Source organism: Empidonax traillii, unplaced genomic scaffold (assembly GCF_003031625.1).
Source record: "Empidonax traillii isolate 1590-97213 ecotype Southwest subspecies unplaced genomic scaffold, ASM303162v1 scaffold400:size839614, whole genome shotgun sequence".
Taxonomy (NCBI): domain Eukaryota; kingdom Metazoa; phylum Chordata; class Aves; order Passeriformes; family Tyrannidae; genus Empidonax; species Empidonax traillii.
In genome coordinates, this window is record NW_020955593.1 from 286,350 (window position 1) to 309,745 (window position 23,396).

At 42.7% G+C, this 23,396-nt stretch overlaps 1 protein-coding gene across 1 annotated transcript in view; it reads left to right on the top strand.

Annotated features, from left to right (window-relative positions):
- LOC114062345 (glypican-5-like) overlaps positions 1-20,296 on the top strand; it is a gene marked incomplete at its 5' end in the record, with an annotated part of 258,850 nt that extends 238,554 nt beyond the window's left edge. Inside the window, one exon of the mRNA XM_027893649.1 lies at positions 19,928-20,296. Within this exon, the coding sequence (XP_027749450.1) occupies positions 19,928-20,130 (203 nt within the window). The remainder of the gene's footprint in view (positions 1-19,927) is intronic.
- Positions 20,297-23,396: the final 3,100 nt, after the last annotated feature.

Below are 23,396 nucleotides of genomic sequence, written 5' to 3' on the forward strand. Positions count from 1 at the left end.
CTTAACCATTCTGCACAGGGTGCAACCATCGAAATCCTCCTCCCTGTTGTGATGCAGCCCAAGCAGTGCTTGCTCTGAGGTGTATTTGCTGTTTATCTGCCACATGAGGGTCTCGAGGGCGCTTTATCAGATGTGGCCTGAGGGGACTGAGTGCACTCTGGGCAAGCCCTTGGCAGGAGGGGAGGGAGGCTAGGCAGCAAAGCCTTGCCCTCCCACCAGCACCCTCCTCACAGTTTCTTGTATCTGAGTGTACAACCAACCACAAACTGCCTCCCTTTTTGCCTCTTGCACAGAGAGGGATGAGCAGCCACTCTAAGTATTCAACCTCAGTGTGGCACCCACCTCTTTCTAATGCCAGTAGTGGGGTGACTGATTACCTTGGTTTTAACAGTGCTAACAAACCCAGCTGCCAAATAAACTAGAGCAAAGCAGACAGCAGCAATACACTGATTTGTTAATTTGATTTACATTAGAACAGGTTTATAATGACCATAAATGATTATTTTTACAAGAGGTACATAAACAAGTAAAATTGAAATTACTGCTCTGCATGCTACTGCACTTCTTAATGCTGCATTTCTACAAGTACAAATGAATTCCTTCACTTCCACTGGCTGATTACTGGCAGAAAGAGCCTGTGGCTGCACAGGATGGCAGTCCCTCCTGTAGTGTGTGTAGATGGGGAAGCCCATTCCATTCACTTCCACGGAATGGGGATATGGATGAGAGGTTTGAGGTTACACAGCTTCCCTCTAAATCTTACCCACCTTTTGTCTTTTAAAACACGTGGCAGTTAAAACATTTTTGTGCGTTAATCAGAGTCAGGCCATATGTTCTCTCCTGTTTTGAATGCAAGGTATGTGCAGAAGTTTTACATGCCAGTAGTTCATGAATATCCCTTTGTGCCAGGACCCTGCACTCCAGCAGAGCTCCCTACACAGGTTTACAATGCCTGACCAAGGCTGGGCTCAGTTACTGCTTAGGTGTTACGGTGACCTGGTGTCAGGCTGTATCCTCTCTGTTGGAGAACTTGTGCTGCTCCCTTAGCACCCAAAGTGTTTAGAGCAAACAGGAAAAATAGCCCTTGAAGCAGTCAAGATGTGCAGAAAGCCAGAAATGTCAGAGAAAAGGCAAATTGCTTAGAGATACCTGAGGAAAGAATCTCCATTTTCCTTCCAGAAACTTGGAGTGAGTGTTTTATGCCCTCAGCATCTCTCTTGGAAAGTATATGTGATTTCATGCAGGCAAAAAGTGAAACAGCTGAGATATGAAGAGACTGGGAGAGAAGCAAAGCCAAAGGTTGGCAGCTGAGCTGGGTCTGTACCACACATGGCAATGGCAGAAGCTCTTTCTGCCTATTCTGGCTTCGAAACATCAGCGCTGTCACTATCCTGGTGTTGCTGCAGTGGAAGCAACCCTTCAGCTCTGAGCATGAGCACGTCATCTGTCATCTTTAGTTCTCCCTTTTATCCAGATCAATTCTGACCCGAGTGTCATAGCTGAAGGTTCAGCTGTGCTTCTGGCTGCTTTAGGTGTGTGAGAGCAGATGAGAATATTCCAGCTGTGAAGAACACAAAACTCTTTGAAGATTGTCAGGTCCAAATCTCTCAGTTCTCTTGTCTCTCCCAAACCTAGTCCAGAATCATTGACATGTGATAATCAGTTAGGGATGTTGTTTCCATTTCATAGTGATATTTACAGCCAAGTGTAGCCCACCCTGCACTTCATGGGCAAGCATGAAGTTGTCTCTATATAATTGTTCCATGTATTTGAAGGATAATAGTCTAGCAATGTAGCAGGTGGACAAAAAAGCCAACTACTGCCTGTCTCAGCCTTTGCAGGCAAGGTTTGGTGTGTGTGCCACGTGATAACCTCCAGATGCTGAGGCATTTGTTGTCATTGGGTAACTTTATTTTTTTAGAGGCAGGTTGGGTGGCTTTGTAACTTCTCATAGGGGCTGAGAATGTCTGAATTAAATAGATTTTTGTAGCACATCTGTCAAATTGTGCTTCAGAAACCTGGTACTGTTTGTTTCCACTGTAGGAAAACACAGACACACACCCCCTACCTTATCAGTCCTTCACTGTAACCTGTATCACATCCCATGTGAAACTTCTAGGAGGCTGCATAATTTGGGGAAGGCTATTTCATCTTGCACTGTTCCATGTGTGTTTGCTGACAGCTTTCTCCACTGTAACACTGCCTTTCATGCTTCCAACTTGTACTTTACTGCACCTCACGAGCGGAAGCTGTTGTGTACTTCTGTCAGCACATCTGATTATTACTGTTTATTTTTTCCTCTTCCAAATATTCCTAATTTTCACTATTCCAAGGGCCCCAGTGTTAGATCAGGCTGTACAAACAGAACAAGGACAATCCCTCATCAGATATTGTGGACTAAGAATCATGAGCTACATGCTTGAAAGCCAGCTTATCATTACCTGCAGGTTTGTGGTTTGTTTTTTTTTTATTTGGACATACAGCAAGTTACCTTTTAGTAAATGTCCAGACTTGGAATGAAACGACATCTGGCTGAATCAGTTTCTGGACTGAAGGATGGAAGTGTTGTGCTGACTCTGAGGACAATTTCAGGTTTCTCCTGTGACCACCACCTGGATCACTTTGGTTTTTTCATGTCTTTATCTCATCTTAAAAATGGGAAGGATACTACCTAGGAATGCTGCCAGATTTATTGTTTGTAGTATGTGTTAAGACTATGGAACAAAAGACTTTTAGGAATTAAGAAAGTTACTCCTTCCATTGATTTTTCTGGAATTAGTGTTAAGACAGTAATGCTTTGATTTAAGAACTGCCAGGGTCCCTTGTTACCTGCTTTAGGGGGTAAAAACACTTGGCAGCTACTGAAATGGTTTTGCATTTGCCCAGGTCTCTTTAGCATGTGTTTTGTAGGGGTGAGTAACTGTATTCATTTCAGCTTATGTCATCTTGGATCTTTCTTCAGGCCGAACTGAAACACTCCTGCTCACAATGAGTAGTACCACACTCCATAAAAAGTCTCATTGATTTCAGAAAGGCTTTCACTGATATGTTGTACTATTCATTGTTAAGTAAGGGAATAAATATCACAGTCTGTCTCTGTACAGTGAGAGGAACAGAAACTGGAGGATGGGGAGTGGGAATTACAGAGACAAGGAAACCTTTCATTTAAAAAAGATGCAAAGAAAACGTGATTCATCTGAATGTCTTAACTCTAAAGAAAAGCTTTCACTGGCAAATGATAGAACATGTTATAGAGGCTGGCATCTGTAGTAAAACAGAATTTATAAAGCTCATTCCAAATAAGAATATAAATTATTTGGCTGCTCTATCATAAATTTTACCTAAACAGTGGAAATTCAGCTGAAGTCTGACTTTAACCGCTAAAGAATTCCAGGATGTAAAGGATATGGTGTTTCTGGGAGTGAGGCTGGGGTTTCTTTGGGCTTTGGTGCATTCATTTGTCTGTCACATTTTACAGGCAGCTCTTTCAGAAGTCACCTAATACACTACCAGCGCAGCTTCAGAGCTATTGAGAAAACAGGGGGTTAATTCTGTGGGGTTAAAGGCTGTATAAGGGCACAAAACCACCTGAGTCAGAAGTGTTTTATACCTGTAAATGTTTGTGTGTCTGCTGGCTTTCTGTCTCCCTGCTCCTTTGGGGGGTCTGTTGTTGTGCTGGCACTGCAGAGCATCAGAGTGCTGAGCTGGGGGCATTACACAGTGTTCAGGGGGTGTTTTCCCTCTGTACCTTGCTGTCCAAACCAAAGAGAGGCTTTTAATGGTTGGAAGTGGGGGCAGACTTATGCAGAGCTGCTTTACCAGTGCCTTGACCTCAAAGCAGAGCTGTGCAAGAGCAGACCCAGTTCTGCTGTACACACAGCGGTGAACAGGGCTTCACATCAGCTTGGCAGATGTAACTGCAGTAGGGGTGCAGAGAAGTGGAAGAGGGCCCCCAGGCTGCATATGCAGTGTGCTTTCATTGTCAAGAGTCAGGCAGTTTATAAAAGAAAAATAAACTCGTGCCATGCTGGTTTAGCCCAAAATTCAGGTCATACTGGGAAGGGGCAGAAAGCAGCTGTACCTTTTCCTCCCATCCTGGTGCCATCCTCACACTGTTTCACAGTCTCCACACACAAGCAAAACCGCTGCCACGCACATCTGTGGCTGAGTGCTGACACTCTGTGGAGTGCCCTGTTAGGAAATGCAGTGGGAGACTACGTAGGTGTGGTGTAGCTGCTCCATTGCTTTGGTGAGGAACAGGAGCAAGAACTGATAACCTGTGCTCCCTGGTCCTGTTACAGCACTGCAGTTGGATTTTCTTGGAGATGCATTTCAAGGTCTTGATTTTAGTGGGAACTGCAGATACTCGGTTTGCCTGAAAACAAGACAAATTACTTAGGCACACCCTTGGAAAAGCATTTGGCTGATGTTTGCAATTGCCTATTTCCTATTGTTTTCACTCTAGAACCATGAAGTAAGTTGAAAGCTCAGCAACCAAAATCTCACGCGTGCTTTGTTATTTTCATTGCTGCAGCACCCAGAATCCTTAATTAAAGCAGTCATGTTTGTAATTTGGGGAGGGTCTTTTCCTTTTCAATAGGTAAGCAGAAGGGCGATAATGAATTTTTTACCAGGCTACCTCTGCCTACTCAGCTTTCACTTAAAGCAGACTGTCTCATAAAAGGGAGGAATTAAAGCACTGATAATTTTCAAATGGGCATGTAAATCAGACTTTTAGTCGTGTTTCTAATTCTACTGTCCTGAAGTTTTCCTGGATACGAGGTGAAGCAGAGAATAGTCTTCCAATACAAACCCTAAGCCTAATCAGTCCCTTTGAGCCAAGTTGAACTTTGATATAACAAATTCAGTCCAGTTACAATTCATTTTTCCCTGGCACAAACCATTATTAACGATGTTGGAAACAAACCTCAAATGATCCATATTTTCATAGAATTGTAGAATACTTAGTGTTGGAAGGGACCTTTTTAAAGGTCATCTAGTCCAAGCTCCTGTCGCGGAGCTTAGGGACATGGTTTACTGGTAGACTTGGAAGTGCTGGGTTAGCAGTTGGACTTCATGATGTTAAAGGTCTTTTCCATCCTAAACAATTCTATGACTTGTTCAGAGAGCAATTTATTTTTTTTCTACTTAGCAGGTTAGAGAGCAAGGCTTCATTGCATTTAATTAGAAAGAAATCGGAAAAAGATTTCTAGGATTGCTAGGAAGCGAAAAATAAATAAAACATCAGGCTCCTGGCTTTAAGGAAAATCGGTAGCTCTTGGGCTTCTGAGGTCTTACGGCTATCACCTCCCTCTCAAGTTACAAATGCAAGTAAAACCTCAGCAGCAGAGCCTGCAGATGTCACCCACTCGAGGTGCCAGTGACGCATGGTACATCCAGCCACGCGCCCGGCTTATTCCTCACTGAGGAGTTCGGGAGCTGGGCCTTTCAAGTCTCCCTCCTTGGCCTTTATCCAAGAGTACCGAGGCTTTGAAAAACAGAATTGTTCTGCGAGGGGGATGGCAGTTCCAAGCAGCCGTTTGCCACGGCATTGCACATCCATCATCTCCCTGTAATACTTGACTACGTGTACGCTCACATGACAGACAGTGCTCTTTTCACGAGCTGAGCGGCTGGAATGGGTGCCAGGGAATTAGGAGGAACTGGCCAGCCTTCAAGATTTCTTCACAAGGACTTCTTAATCAGCTCCCATGGCTCTGTACTCTCATGTCTGTGTGTCTGGTAATTTGCTGTACTTTATGTACACTCTGTTCATCGTACAGATTGGCTTTTTACTTTCTGCAGCAATTCCTCTCACTTTGCCAACACCTTGCCATTTGCAGCTTTAATGCCTATCGATAGCACTTCATGCCAGTGTATATTCCTTTTACAAGATGTTCACCCTCGGTTTTTATAGATAGTTACAAATTGAGTCACAAACTGATTGAATACTTCATTTTTGTTTGCTTTTCACGTGGAGTAGAGTCATCAAAATGGGTAGATCATCAGAAGATTGGAAAGAGTGATGAAGAAGCTTCTCTAGTGCGGATTAGTGTACCAAGCCTGAGTCAGCTCTGCCAAACCCATTCCAGTGGGCCTAGTCTGGTTTTTAATACCTTTACTGAAAGAGTTTTTCCAGCTTCCCATAGGCAGCTGCCCGTGTAGCCCTGATAGTGGTCCTCATCCGAGTGCCAACACACAGCCCCAAACTTCATGGTAATCTTCACTCTCCAAACTCAGCCACAGGAACCTGAGCAATCTACCTTAGCAAAGCCAAGGCAGAGAAGGCGTTCAATACCTCAGTCTTTGCAGTGTCCTCTGTCACCCTGCATCATTTATCAGTGGGTACATGTTTTTCCTTGTTTCTCTTTCACGGATGAAGAGCTCTTATTTTGGCCCTTCACATCTCTGCCCCTTTCAGTGCAAGAGGAGGTTTTGTTCTCTTGGTTGTCACCATGTGCCCCATCCCACACCATCCTGTGCCTCTCCTTTCCCTGTCTGGCTAAAGAGAGGACACCTGGCTGAGTCGTGTGTGGCCACATCTTCTGCTGCCTGCCCATGCTCTGCCACACGAGTTGGAGATGGTTTGGTAAAATTATTTCTTTCTGACAGGTGTCAGTTTTAAGCAAAACCTATCATCAAAAACCTATCACTGTGCAACTGGTTAGTGCTGGTAAAGTCCAGATCAAACCTCAGGTGTTTCTGCCAGTTTCAAACTCACCTCGGTGTAAGTCATAAGTCAAGCAGTTTGCTTCTAGTTTTTTAACAGAAACTGGTGGAAATTTGGGGTGGGGGAAGAGACTGTGCATCAGCCCCTGTACAAGGAATTTTTTTCTCTTAAAGGACAATACTACAATAATCCTTACACAAACAAGGATTGGTATTTTACAGGAAAACTATGTTTTTCTTCATTAGAGTTGCAGAGACTTATGTGACCACTGTCACTCCACAGGAATTTTTTTTTCTTGTACTATGTGGCAGAACTAAACTGCCTTTTGATATTCAGTGAGGTGCAACAATTTGTTGCAGGAAAACAGATATGAGATTGTATCTTCTCCTGCCTTTTCTCCCAAGCCATAGCTAGAAAATAAACGCTCTGAGTCTCATCTCAATCTCATCTCACAATCTCTCTGCCATGTCAGAACTTAGGGGTTCTTGTGGCTGGGTGACATATCACAGGAGTGGCTCTGTTTCCTGTTACAACAGCCTGTCTTGACTTGCTTTCAGCTTTGGAGATGTCAGTAGCCTGTATTGCTTGAGTGCTCCAGGTCAGTGAGAGCGGGAGGCTGTTTAGTGCGTATCCCAGCACATGTCAGGTGGAGAAGATTGAGTGAAATGATTAGTTCTATTTCTTCTAATTACTTTGAATAGTTGTAGTCTAAATTTGTAAATAGAGGGCTATAAATCTGTGGGGGTTTTAGTTTAAGGTTCGATTGCAACCTTGTAAGTGGCTAGTAGCTTAGTAACTGTTCTAGATACCAGTAAATGTTGGGGTTTAATTGAATAAAAAATGTCCCGTGTTGTTCTTTGCTGTCCTCTAATTATCAAAGTTTATATCTTCCCATTATTGATTTGACAGCAGTGCATGAATGCCCCAGTCAAGATCATAACCTTGGCTACTGTAGGGTCACCAGAATTACTATCCATGTCCTGAAGAGCCTACACAGGCCAGTAAAGAAAACTGAATGGCTGCAAATTGTCTTCTGAGCTCCTTGGGTTTTTATGGTTCATGGCTCAGAGAATACTACTCCCCAGCAGTGATTAGAAAGACTCTTCCATTCACCGTGCGCAGTCTCTGCCAGTCTGGGCAGCTGTTATCTCTGTTTTGTAACTCAGCAGTCTTCATGAACTTTGCTTCAGATCTCTAATCTATCCTTAAATTAGGTATTTTTCCCTGGCTAGCTCAGTATGCAGCGCTTTCTCCATCAGCTGGCTCCAATTATGTGATCCTCACATGCTATCTCTAAATAAATGTTCTTTGAAGTTACAAAGTAGAAAGGTGCCCTTGGTAAACTGCTTTGATTCAGCTGCTTCAAGCAGGAAGAACACTGTTGAGATATAAAGGTTAATTTTACCCATCTCAACTCAAGTTAATCAAGAATTTAATGAAGTCCAACAGATGTTGAGTTTACTACTCCTGAAAACCTAGTTTCTCCAAATTCCTTACCCAGGTAGATAGTCTATGATGTTTTCTTTTCCAGCAGAGGATATATTACTTGGCCTAGATTCTTTTGAGACCAATCCAAGATACTCTAAAAAAAAAAAAAAGTAAAGAAGTAATCTGACTGCTTGTCCTGTTTTCAACTGGGATAGAGTTAATTTTCTTCCTAATAGCTGGTAAAGTGCTGTGGTTTGAATTTAGTATGAGAATAATGTTGATAACACTGTTGTTTTAGTTGTCGTTAAGCAGAGCTTACCCTGAGTCAAGGACTTCTCAGTTTCCCATGCTCTGCCAGTGATGAAATGCACAAGGAGCTGAGGGGGAGCATGGATGGAACACCTGAACTGGCTAGAGGGATATTCCATCCCATAGAACCCAAGCCCAGTATATAAACTGGGGGGAGTTACCACGAGGTGCCAGTCACTGCTCAGGGACAGGCTGGGCATCGACCAGTAGGTGGGGAGCAACTGTGTTGTGCATCACTGCTTCCTCTTGGGGTTTACTCCTCTCTCCTTTTCATTACAACTGTTATTCTTGGTGTATTTTATTTTGTTTCAGTCATTGAACTGTTCCTCTCTCCAGCTATGAGATTTACTTCTTTTCCCTGATTCTCCTCCCCACAGAGGCAGGGCCGGGGGACGGGGTGGGGAGGGGGGTGCAGCAGTATCTGTGTGATACTTTAGTTACCAACTGGGATTAAACCATGACACTCTTTGACCTAATTCCTGAGTGGGAGCCCCGAGGAATCAGCCTATACCTACTGTGTCAGGCTCATGGTCAAGCCCAAAGTCCTGTTTGTCTGTGCTGGTTATGTTTTGGCTTTGACTCAGCTTTCACCCAGGGCCAGGAACAGGATTGCAGGGATGGACAACCAGGACCCCCACAGAAGGAGGAGCCATGTGGCTTCACGCAGACATGTGGATGTTTGGCAGGTGTTAATTAATATGCAAAGTTGTAATTAAAAAGAAAAACCCCTTGTAATCCCGAATGAAAAGTGCACACCTGAATTCCATATGGGATCTTTTGAAGCACTGCTGTAATAGTAAATTGAAGCATCTCTTATAACCTATGGTGTCAGTGATACGTGGCTTAAGTAGATTATGACACAGCTGACTTGTACTGCAAAAGTTCGTCATACCAAGGTAGAACCTGCATGCAAAGTAAGGTTTGCTAGGCCTAAATATCCACAGGCAGTCCCTGAGCACAGGTTCACATCTGAGGTCTTAATTGTCTCCAAACATCAGGCAAGTAATCTGCATTTTGAAGAGTCTCTAAATGGGTATTTACATAATTTATGTTTTACAAAGACCACTGATGTATATTTGCATAATAGACTGCAGCAGTGTCAACAGATCCATCGCAGCACATGGTGTCAGCTCTCCTGAACTTCCAGTGGGCTTTTTCCCATTATTGGAGCCCTTGTGACAGAAAGAAATGGCAATAACTGATAAATCACAGAGCGGACTGAATGCTTGTCAAAGCTTCTTTGGCTGGCTGTAAACACATGGAAATCAAGCTGCGTGCTCAGTCACCTAAGAAGTGCTCTGTGTATGTTCATTCCAGTTCTGTGAAGGAACAGCAGAGATGGTCCTTCATGGTCATTCCAGTCCATTCATTTCCCTGATCTGGAATCCCCCATTGCTCTCCACTCGCTTTCAGCACTGCTGCTTTCATGCTCTCCAGCTTTCTCCTTCTTAAATACATTTCTTACCACCGCTCAGCCCCTCAGCAACCTCTGTTGGATCTGTGCTGCAGGTGCCTGTAGAAGGGCCTTGGGCTTTGTCACTGGTGTCACCTGGGCAGTCAAGCTTAGCACATCAGTCCTTCAGAGAGAAGCCAGTTCAGAGCTGCAGACCTTTGAGTCCTAGTGCAGGATTCATCACTCTCAAATGGTGTTTTTAGCATTCTCGTGGTGAAGTTAATACCTCAAGGGGTTTTTATCCCGTGTGTGGCGAATGGCAGAAGTATTTTTCCGTCGTGGCTAAGTGGGAGAACCCTGGCCGATGTCAAGTTGAGTTACCCTGTGAAAGGGGGAACATTTGTAGCCCTCAGTCTGTAATATTAGTAGACCAGCTAAATTCACTCTGGTGCTTTTGATGTAGGTGACTGCATGAAAACTGAAGGGAGCAGTTTATACCCTCCCAAAACAGAACTGGGGAATGGAATCATTGCCAGCTCCAAACAGCAATTTCCTTCCTTTAATTTGCTCCGTAGCCTGAACGCTGATGGGATGTAGCCTCATGCGTATGCTAATGGCTGGTGCTTCGTTTTGTAAGATGTTTTATTAGAAAAGTTTATATTTTTTACTTCTGGTTGTACATCTCTTTTCCATTTGTGTTGATTTGGTATTCGTCATCCTGCTGAATGTGATAAGGGTTCATCAGTTTCACTGCATGCTACTAATAAGATAATGCTTTTAAGCCGTTTGGTATTTTCGCATGAGACATGTTCCTCTTGCTGCAGATACTCGGCAGAGTGATGGCTCTAATCATCCTCTCTGTCAATAGCTGTCAGCTGTGATAGAGCTGGGTTCTGGCCGGCCGGATAAACCAGCAGTGGGAGATAGCGGATGTGCTGAAGAGTTGCCAAACTAGAGCAGCAGAAAAGACTAATTTAAACTTCCCCTACCAGAGCTGAAGCAACCTAATGCTGTGCTGTTTTCCTCTGCTGCTCTTGATATTCAGTCTAAAATGATTAATCCAGGATAATATCTTGCCACAGATTCTTTTGATTTCGGTTCTGACTAAACTGGAATACTGCAAAGATTCAACAAACAAATGTTTCCTACTGATTGATCTAAGGACCAGAACTATCCTTTAGCATTATAACTAATCCTTTTTTGTCATCTAGGCTAAAAGAAATTAGGTGACATGTAGATTTAAGTGATTTCAATGTTTCTTCTATAACTATTATAGTTATTATTCTATGCTATTAGAATCTCTTTATGAAATGTTTAGTATAAGGTTCTGTCTCTGCTCAAGATATAACAGAAATACAGGGAATGTTTTAAATGCTCACTGTTGCCACTGGAATCTGGTGACTTAAGAATCTTCCAGCATAAGATTCTTAGGGAGCAAGGGGAATAACTAGAAGAATGTGCCTGGCTTTTAAAGAATGAGGAGGGATGAGAGCCACATTGTTGCAGGGTGAAAAGAACATTTCACACATCTTTCAGAGATGCTTGTGATTATTTTTCTGTGCCTGCCATGCTGGAGGTTGATGCTGTGGTTGTGGTTATTCTGCTCAGGGATTTGCTGGAGCTGCCCACAGTGCATGTGTTGAATGCCCCCTGCCTTCCTTCAGAGGCAGCTGAGCTGCAAGGGCTCTGCCCTGAGAAACAGCTCTGAGGTGGGAGGGCAGCTCTGCTGGGGTTGATTTTCTCCTTCTCACTCCTTACAGATATGACATCTGCTTATGATAAAATGTGAGAGGGTGACTTCCTAAGCAGTGAGCAGTCCGTCTTCCTGCCCTTGTTGCCATCTCCTTGGGGAGGCATAAAGAGACCTCATGCAGTGGCACAGTGCAGTTTCTATTGTCTCTTCTCTTTTACCTGGCACTCTGTTACTTAATTTGAGTCATTCTTTCTGGTGTATTTTGGGCCAGTTTGCTGCCAGGGTAAATCCAGGTAGTTAGAGCAGAGCCTGCTTCAGTCTGAGAGATACCTGTCCCTGTGTACCTTCTCTGATGGATAGGGCACAAGAGACCTGGGTTCAAGCACCCCTTCAAAATCACCTGCAGGAGGGATCTGAGCCTAGATGTCATCTCTCATTGGTGCACGATTTAACTGCTGCCCCAGCTGGCAGATGCCTCTCTGCTCCCTTACTGTTTGGTGTGATCCCACAAGCCTGTGCTGGCATGATCTGACCAAGAAGAGCAGACCTGCAGGCCATCTTCCACCTCCAGCACACGCCCCAGGGCTTGTGTGTGCAGTGAGCTGCAGAAACAATCAGTTGTAGGGCTTTCGGAGATGGAAGCTGAAGGATCTAAGGAATCGTTACGCCCCTAGGGCTGGGCAACAGCTGAATGGGAGGAGCTCTGAGAATCTCAGTGGTGCATAAACACCCAGTTTGGGCAGCTAGCCTGGCACATGGAAGCCTGAACTTCCCTGGAGATTGGTGCTGCCAGTGCACAGGTTGTAGCTTACTCAGACCTGACCTTACTCTTGAGCTTTATCAGGTCTTCCTGTGGCATGAAGAAACTCTACCTGCTTCTTGGATAATACTGGGAGGTTTTCAGTACTGCTTTTCAGTTTTAGGCTTGAGAGCTGAGAGACGTGTGCCCAACTTGAAGCAGATGGGTAATAGTACTTATTTTTGTGGTAGAAGCCCTGTTTCAAGTTAAGCAGATGAAGTGCACATCCTGGCTGTAAGTTGAACTGACATTGCTGCTACTGTAACATCCTATCCAGGCCTTTTACAAAATAGAACTTTGTCTATTTAGAGCTGCAGAGCTAAATTAAAATCCTCATTACGAATGTCAATTGCAAGTACAATTAGCAGTTCATGAAAAGGCTGGATACTTGTAATATGTAAATTTTCAAGCAAGAGAAGGTGCAGCTTCCCCTCAGGGAAAAGAGCACCAACAACACATGCTCCTTTTCTTCTCAAGAAATTAAGGAGTGTCTGGGGGAGAGAAGTTGGGATGGCTTCAGATATTTTTGTGCTCCCTTCCAAAATAAGTTTATAGTTTCCCCATATACAATTTAATTAAGCCTTCGATTTGACCTTTGTATTGAGCAATGAAATTTTAACTGGGGAAGATGTGAGTTAGAGAGCACAAACAAAGCCCGCCCCACGTCAGCCAGTGTGAGAACTGTTTCTGTAACGAAAACTAATGAGATCACCAGGACAAAAGGAACAGCCAAAGCATTTTCAATTATTACTAATATTTTTCTTCCTCGAGCCAGTTTATATTTTTCTTAATTACAGCTTTGAGCTGTGGCGTGATATTTAGCAGATGCCTTCAGCACTTGGCGTGCTGATCATTTGCACACTCCAGACTGGCAGGGGCACCTAATCTTTGAAGTCTAGAGCACACATTCATCTTTAACCGTAAAGGTCAGTCCTGCATTCCTCACATCCCCCCAAACTCCCATTAAGTTTAATAGGAGTTTTGAGCATGTGAGGCACGCGGTATCAGGATCGCTCTCAGTCTCCGTGATATTACTAGTGAGGCATGTACAGAATTTCTAAACTTAACTAATTAATTGCAGCATACAGTGATGGCAGAAGGCAGTCACAGAGCTTTTCGGTTGTTTCTTTCATTACAAGAAAGTTACAATGAATGTTCAGCAGATTTACTGGGAACATCATGTTTTACAGATACTTGCATGCTGTGTTTCAGGATATCATGTCAGCTGTGCTGCACTATGTTCGAGGTATCTGGCAAGCTAAACAAGCTTAAACATTGCGACCACAAACATGTGCCTAGGACTAGACTAAAAACAGATGTTTCCAGGAAATGTAAAAGATGTTTGGCATGTTTTAAGCTTATACTTTCGGCTTGTCTGCATTTGAATAAGTCCTGTATTAGTGTAAACAAAATTACAAAACCCCTTCTTGCAAATGACTGATTGATTAATGGAAGTACTGCTGAATCACACAAGGTTTGTTAGGTTATTTCTTCCCAAGGAAAAGATGAATTGTTGCATGTTGACATTTACCGTGGCAGGAGCTGAGGCAGTTATATGTGCAGGTTTACTTTTTAGCCCTCAGAACTAATGCAGTTTTATTGTGGCTCCTGAAAATCATGCAGCGTTTGCTGTGGCAGCTGTACTTCAGAAGACAAACACACACAGTGACAGGTTTCCTTAGAGCATGTCCTGCTCTCTCTATAAATGTATATATTGCATTCAAGTGTGTATAAAGATTGTTTGGGAATGAGGGAAGGAGTTGTGTTTTTTTCACGTAAGTTTGATTTCTAGGTACCTGACGTCTCAAATTGTTTCGTAGTTGTTCCTGCTTTTATTGCTTTTATTTCCTTTGTTGCACTTGATTTTAGTTCTGAAAGATCCAGCCAATGTTATTTCTTGAAGAGAGTGGGTGTGGTTCTTCTTAGGATGAAGAATTTGCATCCAAAATGCACAAAATGTGCAGGAAATAAAGTAGTTCTCACATCGGTCTACAGGAGAGGAGATCTGCCACAGATCACACAGAAGTTTAATGCAGAATTACAATCTGGACATAGGTAATCCTTGTTCTAATTTATGACTCTCCCCCCAAGGCCAACTTCACTCACTCCTTAAAAAGAGAAATGGAAAGACCTTCAGAACACATCAGTTTACCCCCACAATCTTGTCCCCCAGGTCTGCTGGAGAGGCCTGAAGCTAATGCCACTCAGGAGTTAAGTGGGGAGAGTGCCCTAAGCAGTTGGTAGTTCTTCCATTTTGTGATTGAACTTTTTTTTTTTCCCCCTGCTAACGCCAAGTTTCTGTAAGAAGGTGTGTGGGGAGAAGGCTTCCATGGACACCCTATTCCCAGGCTGAAAAAGAAAAGGGTAGAACAGGTGTATACATGGGAGACTGCAGAGCTCAGTATTTCCTTCTGCTGACTCCAGAAGAGATGTGTTACACTCGCTTTTTACTGACTGGTATCATATAGTAGACAGAAACAGACTCCAGAATGTGGAGAATTGGATCACGAATTATCACACCTCAGGAGTTCTCACATTCCCCGTTTCCATTGCTTTGCTGCAGCTGTAACTGGAAATAATTAGTGCTGGTCTTAATGTCAGGATAATGGATTATTTGGAAATTGTTGGTACGTTTTACGGCGACAGCATTGTTTTGTTTCAGAGCTTCTTCCTTTGAATATGTAAAAGTAATTTCAGCTTTTGCTACCAGAGGTGATAAAAAGCTAATAATAACACTGCAGCATCTACTGTAATTTAAGATCCTGTTCCACCAAGTTGCACCTGGCTTTAATTTTCTTATGAAGCTGTCAGCCAAACCCAAGCCTGTGATCGAAGGGAAATTTATCAAGCAACTGAGTTCCAATGTGGAGAGTAAGTGCAGGTGCTGACCAGTTCACTTTAGACCTGCATTATGAGTATCATTATAACCATGATGAGCCATTCAAGACCAAGGCGTTAATTTGCTATTGTAGATGCTGACATTCTGTCTTTTCAAAGCACGGTGTTTGCATGAAAGTCTAGGAAGAAATAGACGGGTCTGACTTGGTGTAATTAATGTGGGAAAGCAGAAATAAACAATCTCCCCTTCTTTTGTCTCCCCAAATAGCTGGGTTGGAAGTTCTTCCTAGCAGCTTGTGGTGTAAAACTGATGGAAACGTGTTCAGAATCCCCGCTTTGACATGGGCACGGTGGATTGATGAGCGTGGATTCTCTGCTGTCAGTGCCCTGCTCCATTAGAAACCAGGCTGCTGTAATTAACATTTACAAGACTAGTCTGGCAGACCTCTCTGGTTTGTTTTTATTCAGCATCCCCTCACAGGGGTTGTACACGTGTCTTGTAAGAAGATGTGTAGCCTTCGGTGGCCGCAGGCAGCACAGCCGTTGGTTGGTGACAATGGCAGTGCTGGAGGAGCAGGTACTGGGGCCCAGCAGGTTCTTCCCCAGGCACTGGTGCTTTGGCACTGCCCTACAAAGCAGGGTCTGCCAGCGACCCTCTGCTTAGTGTGACAGGGAGGGCAACAAGGGCTGGAGCTTAAAGGTTCTGGGACAGCTCAAACACAGGTTTCTCCAAAACTAATCCAGCTTCCTCGATGGGAAATCAGCCGGTTCACCCACCCTTCCCTTCCTGCCCTTTTCCTTTGCTCCACAGGTATGTTCTCAGTCTGCAGCAGGGAGTCTTTGCATTTATGCTTCATCTCAACAGAGACAGTGCTGGGCATGTCTCAGGAGATGAGAGGGTCCAGTGGCACTGGCAGATCTTTGCAGGGAAAGGCTTCCTCTCACACTGATAACTTAGAGTCCCAGAGGAAGGGCTGAGCTCAAGTCAGATCAAGAGAAGGACAAGAATGGAAAGAGGCTTCTGTTAAGTAGCTGAATTTGGTCATGCCTTGGCAGGACTATCGGAAACATAAGTAGATTGAAGCAGACCTTGCTGATACTGTTCCTTAGAGAGCAACAGCATGCAACTGCACCAAGAAATAGTTACGTATTTGATAATTCCTAGCAGCAGCAAACTGCAAATCATTTGGCCTAGGAGGGAGGAACTAACAGCTGGGGTGTCAATATGACTTGAACTCATGTCAGATAACCTGGTAATAGCCTTAAAAATAACCACATTGTTTCGCCCCTGTAACATTACTGGCTAAGATTAAGGTGTGCTTTAACATACAGCTCACCAAATGCATTTGAAAGGCATGCTCAGCCCTCACTGTAGGGGAGGTTTCCTGTTCCTAAATTAGATGACAGTGACAGTTTTGATCTCCCTTTCATCCTAAGCTGGTCTCTCTGAGGAGCAGTATTGATCCATGTAAGTATTTATGAGTAGTTCAGTGCCGTCAGAGCAGCACATGCATTACTGGGTAGCAATCTGTGGTTAGATCTTGGAGGTGAAGATAATCCTGAACGCTCTAAACAGCGGGGTCAAGTAATTTTCATTATGTGCTTTGTTTATACTGTCGAGATATTAATTTAACAGCAGTTAACACGGATGAAAGTTCAGCTGAGGAAGTGGACTCAATCCCCTGGACTAGCTGAACTGTTTTTCCCTGTGCTCCCAGTAATCACGGGGCCTGGAGGAACTCTGAGCCTTCTTCAGTGACCTGACAGACCTTGTCCTCGGCAAGAGTCCCGAAAGGCCGCTCACAGAGGCTGCTTTGGCAGTCAGCTGCCTTCACTAAGTACTCCTTTTGGCAGGGTTTGAATATTCACACTGGGAGCCTGGATGAGGAACAGCACAGTAGCTACTGCAGTGGCTGTATCACCATCACACTGCAGTGATAAATAAACAGTGTAGAATAATACTCACGTGCCAGCATCCAAAAGGCCGTCACATGTGTCAGCCTGAGGTTAGCTGATGCCCTCAGATTTTAACCACTCCAGTTCTGGAAAGGACAGAGGGACTGATGGTGAAAGGAATTTTCTAGCAAAGGAGAAAGCTTCTAGTTGGGAACCATAAAGCCTTTAAAATGCAGAAGGTAAATACTAGAACAAACCAAAACTGTGGGCTTTGATTGGTTGTTTTTAGGAAGTCATACTCTGTGGGCTGGATTCATGAGTGCTGAACATCTGGGATTTGCTTTATTGAGACTGGAGTTTCATTTCTGTGCTAGTCTTCACACTGACACTTTTATTTTTTTCCAGCATGATTTTTTGCCTTTTGAATGTCAGTGGTAGACTGAACCTAACCTATATCTGACTCAGAGAAAATGATTTAAGAGGAAAAACTCATTTAACTCAGAGTTTCTCAGCCAAAATCCTGGAGTGAGTAAGCAACAGGAACTCTGAGGAAACTGAAATAAAACCTGAGTTCTTTACACTGCTGAAATTTGGGCCTTAAAAACTAAATATAGGATTGAAAAAGATTTTGAACTGCGTTAGAAGTTGGGCTATTTTTATTTAGTTTTAAGAAAGGAGAAAACAGAACATTTTAAGTAAAACTCCAGGTTTGCACAATTAGATCCCAGATTAAAATTGGCCATGAATATCCTGGGAAGATCCTCTGCTGTGAAGACAGAGAGAAAATTCAGAATGTGGTCCTTTCCCTGGAAAAGATAAAGGCAGAGTTTTCTAATGTATTATTTAACGCTTGTTATGCAGTGCATTAAGCAGTCACCGAGAGGAAAGCTTTTAAAAACCAACAGCCTCCCTGATAGCATTAAATCTTACCTTAGATTTTTTTTTTTTGTTAAGTCAATAGTAAAAAAATAAACGAATTAATACATTTCAGTCTTGCCCGGTTTATAGACGCCAATCAGGTTACGATGCTGGACATGGCCAGCTGAAAGAGGGGAGTAGATTTACCTGAGTGAGGTCTTAATTTAATCAGCTGACCCCAGAGAGCTGAAGTCAGCAGGCTGGGATGATATAAGAGGCAGCAGAGAAATAGCGCCTTTACTGCAGTTGCAAAGGAGAATGACAGTGATGGAAAGGACTCGAGGCAGTGTCAGAACACACCTATTTCCATGATTTATTCTTAATTTACTTTAATGACAGTGTGAAGGTTGTCCATTTTTCTTTAAATGTCCCCAGAATACTGATATTTTCTAAACATTTGGAGCATGCTTGTTCTCCCCCTCCTTTCTGTTTGCTCTGCCGCAGGTTGGAATCGAAGAGCAGCTTTTTGCCGTAAGGAATTCGGAGTGCGGTGTCAGAGCACCCTTTGCCCACTGTATCCCTTGCCAGCCAGTGCCCCTTCCCTGCAGTCCCTCTTGAGTGAGGTTTAGGACTCACACATTCCTCTGGGATTAATGTTGATATTATGATAAGATGGAGGAATCCATTGCATTTCTTTTGCAGTTTACTCTGGCAGAAGACCAATGTGTGCTTTCCCACTACAATAGCTCATTTTTATTATCAAGTGAATTTATTGATGGTTGTTCAGAACTAGTGACATGCAGACAATGATCTCAGATTGCATTTACATTTCTGGAGTACTTTCCATCTTTCCAATTTCTGCCAGGAACTTGCTTCTGTGATGCAGAGCTTTTATTTTAAGATTGGACTGTTTTTTCATCTGCATTCCACTCTATGCTTTTTGCTTTCTTGTGTATGTGCACTGCATTCATTAGTATCAGAAATCCTTTAAGCTTGGACCTGAACGTTTATTGTTAATTATAAATTCTTGCAGGTAGGCATTTGTTTTTTGCAAAGCACTCAGGTGTGTTTTTACAGACTGACTGTAAAATCATCGTCCCTTCAGACAATACAGTGGTTTTTTTTCATTCTCTGCAATGGCAGTGAGAGGGTTCGAGGACAATATGGTCTCAGTAATACTTGCAAATAGCTTGGGAATGTTAAGATAACTGGAGACTCTTCTCAATTGGTCACTTTAAAAAAAAAAATTGATGTTTTTACAATAAGGAATTCCTACTTTCTTCTGAATCCAGTCCTTTATATAAAAATGGATGGAATTAACCCAAAATGCATCTGGAAAGGGACTTAAAAAAAGGAAGGAGGGTGACTCTTTACATGGAAAGATTAGTGTACATCCTAGGAAGTTCTTTACTCAGAAGGTACTGAGGCACCGTAACACGTTGCCCATCCCTGGAAGTGTTTAAGGCAAGGTTGGATGGGGCTCAGAGCAACCTGGTCTAGCAGTTGGGATCCCTGCCCATGTCAGGGGGTTGGAAATAGGAGATCTTTAAGGTCCCTTCCAACCCAAACCATTCTATGATTGCATTAAGTCAATATGCTTTCCAATCTCCTCCTGCAGCCTCTCACCAGCTTGGCAGTTGCCTCACTGCGGTATGTTAATAAACCACTCAACTGTAACACTGTGTTCTAAAGCTTGAGACAGTTCCCACCCCAGGTGAAACCGAAGTTACTTATGTGAGAGAAGAGCAGGTTCTGAGAGCAGCCACTGCAATGCAGAATACCTGACATTCTGCTCAGGGGTGTCTGTGAGTAGCCAAGTGGAGCCGGACAGTCAGAGAAGACTTGTTGAGCAAAGCGGTGGGTGCTGAGGACAGAGGAGCCACTCTGGGTCCAAATGCAACATTAGTGCAAGTGCCCCATTGCTCTCTGCATGCATTTCAGTTGTTCAGAGTGAGTATACAACACGTTCAGGCAACTGGCAGAACTTAAAGCCCCTGTTAAAAAGATGTGTGATTAATCTTACGTTTACTTTCATGTTTTCAGATATACTCAAGGACAAGAAAACCCATCCAGAAAACAGAAATGAACCAAAACCAACTGTGAAAAAGATGGACACCACAACCACCAGAAGCACTGTCAAGTCATCCTCCAAACACAGTGTAGCTGGAAGTGGGAGCAGCCCAGCCCTGAGCCCCTCCCTTGTTGTTTTAGCAGCACTGGCAGTTCTGTGGCATTGTCTGCTGTAGCTGTGTTGCCTTGCAGCCACTGTGCTACTGCTTTTGTTCACTGTCCTTTATACCTGCAGCCTTACCCAACAGAAAACAAAACTAAATGGCTCTCTAGTTTATGTGGAATGTTAGAATAAATATGAAATGCTATGCTGGAGTTGGCAGATTTAAGTGTCATCACTTAAAATATTCACCATCCCTGGAGGTTTTTAAAAAGAGATTGGATGTGGCCCTTAGTGCCACGGTATAGTAATTGGAGTTGGATCAGGGGTTGGACTTGATGGTCTTGGAGGTCTTTTCCAACCCAATCTATTCTATGATTCTATGATCTGGAGATTGCCTTTGGCAGACCCCACCCAAGATACAGAGGGGATGATGACAAGGGTCTGAGTAGCTTAAGTTATGGGGTAGAAATAATGGAAAACACGGAAGTTGTGTATGGGTGTGTTACTATTTTTATCAATTTCACTTGCTAGAATCTGACTGGCTGGTTTTGTTTGTTTAATTTTTCTGATAAGTTATATGAACGGTCAGTCTTTAAATTCAAGCCAATCCATACTTTATATTTTAAGTGAACATCTAACAAGCTGTGTCTGCAGTCCATGGAATGTTAAGGGGTTGGAATGGACCTTAAAGATCATTTGGTCCCTACCCCTGCTGTGAGCAGGAACATCTCCCTGCTCACTAGAGCAGGTGAAGTACTCTCTCCACCAGCTTAATGAAATTCCTGAGTGGTCAAGAAGTTGAAAGCATGTTTGAAACTTCTTTCCACTCTTACTGTTTAGATTGTAGGAAGCAACATAAAAGCATATGGTGTGTCTAATATATCAGTATAGTTGCCTTAATTATGGAAATAAATAGAACCACTTTGTTTACTGAGGGATATAGATAGGGAGTTTCCCTGCCCCACAAAATGTCATTAACAAGTGCTTAAGCATATGCTCCAGGCTTATTGGATGAATGTCCAGCGAAGGGAAATATAAATAAACGTAATGATGTTTTATCCACTTGAATGCAGCTCTGCACAGAGAAAAAAGATAATTCAGTTCAAACTTCCTTTGCCCATATGATGTTACATACCAACTGAAGTTTTCCTTACAGGTCCCAGAGATATAAATTATTGGGAACTCCCATTAGACTCTAACTACATTTTGTGCATTATGGGTCTCTGAAATCACCTATTTCATAAACTGTGTATTATTTAATTACATTTAATGTTTAAAATTTTGTATCACATTAGGTGTAAATGTAAAACATTCTGAAATCTAGAACATTCTCTGTTTTGCCTCATCTTGATTGCTACCCTAGAAAATGTCAAATGTGCATTATATTACAAGGCTTTTTTTTTTTTTTTAATCAATACATTGATGTGTTTTAAGTTTTGGATGAAAAAGTACTATAATAACTTCTAATGGGTTAAGAGTTAATGTGTGTTTTCCAACAACTGTTTACAGTGCCATTGAATATATGTATACAAACACAGCTGTTGAATACAGTGATTAATATGATAAATATATGAAACATTAGAATTGTTACTTTTACTACATTTCATAACTATTACAACAGTTTAATGGCCATTTTCATGTTGTAGACTATTATTATGTACAGTTTTGTAAGATTTGATGTAAAACGCTTGCCTTTGTTTATTTTTTTTTTTTTTGTAAAACATCTCTTTGATACTTGGAGTTCCACAGTCACTGACATTACTTAGAAGAAGAACCCTGTATCTTACTAACCAGCTTCAGGCTTTTTATTGACAACTTTGATTATAAAAGCCTGACTTACAGAAGGTGCCGTGTACCAGTGCTGCTGCTGGATGTCATTACAGAGTGGCAAGAATTCAGAATAAGCGTACAGTAAGTGAACAAAGGCTCACTACACTTTGTTTTCAAACAGTATTAGTGAACATGTTATGTTTGCAAAGGTGGGGCTTGAGTCTCATTTGTAATTTGGGCTCGTAAATCGTGTTTGCAGACACAAAGGTGTGATCAGAACCATGGACACACCCAGCTGCAAAGGCAGTGTCTCTAAAGTGGCAGCAGCTACGTTCTCTAAAAGATAATTGAATTTTAATGTTGAAACAAGGAGATAAAATGGAAAAGGTACTTACATTAGCATGAAGTGGTTTGTATTTTAATTCTGATTTTTCAAAATGGTAAGGATGTTACTATCTCTAATCAGGGCTTCCCAGTCACATCAGTGAAAATCAGTTTTCCCAAAAGTACTGAAATGGCTGTCCTGTGTTTTCCAGGGTTTGTGAGCTGCACCAGTCCATGGAATCATAATTAAAAATGTTTTTGTAATGTTTTCAGGATCCTTTGGAAAAGTGCTATTGTACCTGAGATGTGCAAGTTTTGTCATTTGTACAGTGACAGGACTCTGTAATGCCTTGTAGTCCTAAAGAGAGTGCTGTGATGGCTGTTGTTGGACAGAGATGTACTTCAGGTGTTGACACCACCTGCTCCTGGGGTAACACCAACCACTGTGCTTTCATAGGAGCAATTCATGGCTGGTGCTTGTGATCCTGACTCCTAATTTAGTGTTCTCACACGTGAGATGCTCAGTCACCATTCAAGCAGGTGCACCCACATTTGCACACTGTCAGGATTCCTGTGGGTAGAGCTTTCAGGGCTGGGCTCTGATCCTGCCAGATTTCAGCTTAGAGTTTTCAGTTTTTCTCACCTGTAGAGAGGGAACTTGAATACCCAGACCTGAGTGTTTTTCTGAGGTGTGTTCTGTGAAAGATTTTGAGCGGTGATCCCACTCGTGTTCAGCTGCAGCAGAAGGAGCTGCAGGAGGCATGGATGGAGTAACTCACCGAGAGTTTTATTTGTCACTTCTAAATGTCATAATCTTGCTAACCAGAAACCTCTGAAAAATCGTTTGAATTTGGAGGTTGGCTGGCAAATATTTGTACCATGATGTAGCAGTCACCTCTCCAAGCTAAACAAGACAGCCCTTTTAAAGTTTCTGTAACAAAACAGAACAAGTTCAAACCTTGGGATGAGACAGAATCAACTCATTTCATTGGATTTAACCAGTATTTTAACAGACACAAATTGTTGCAGAATGAGGAAAGATGACTCCACGTCAATTAATACATTTTACACTCTTACACTTTTACACTATAAGAAGAGTACTGATCAAACCAGCATGAAATATGTTCATAATGTATATTAAAAAGGGTGCAGTTTTTAAGGGCAATGCAGTATGTTTCTACTAATGCTTTAGAATGTTTCTTTCCTCAGGATCAGTTGCATTGACATATTTAAAACCAAATGTTT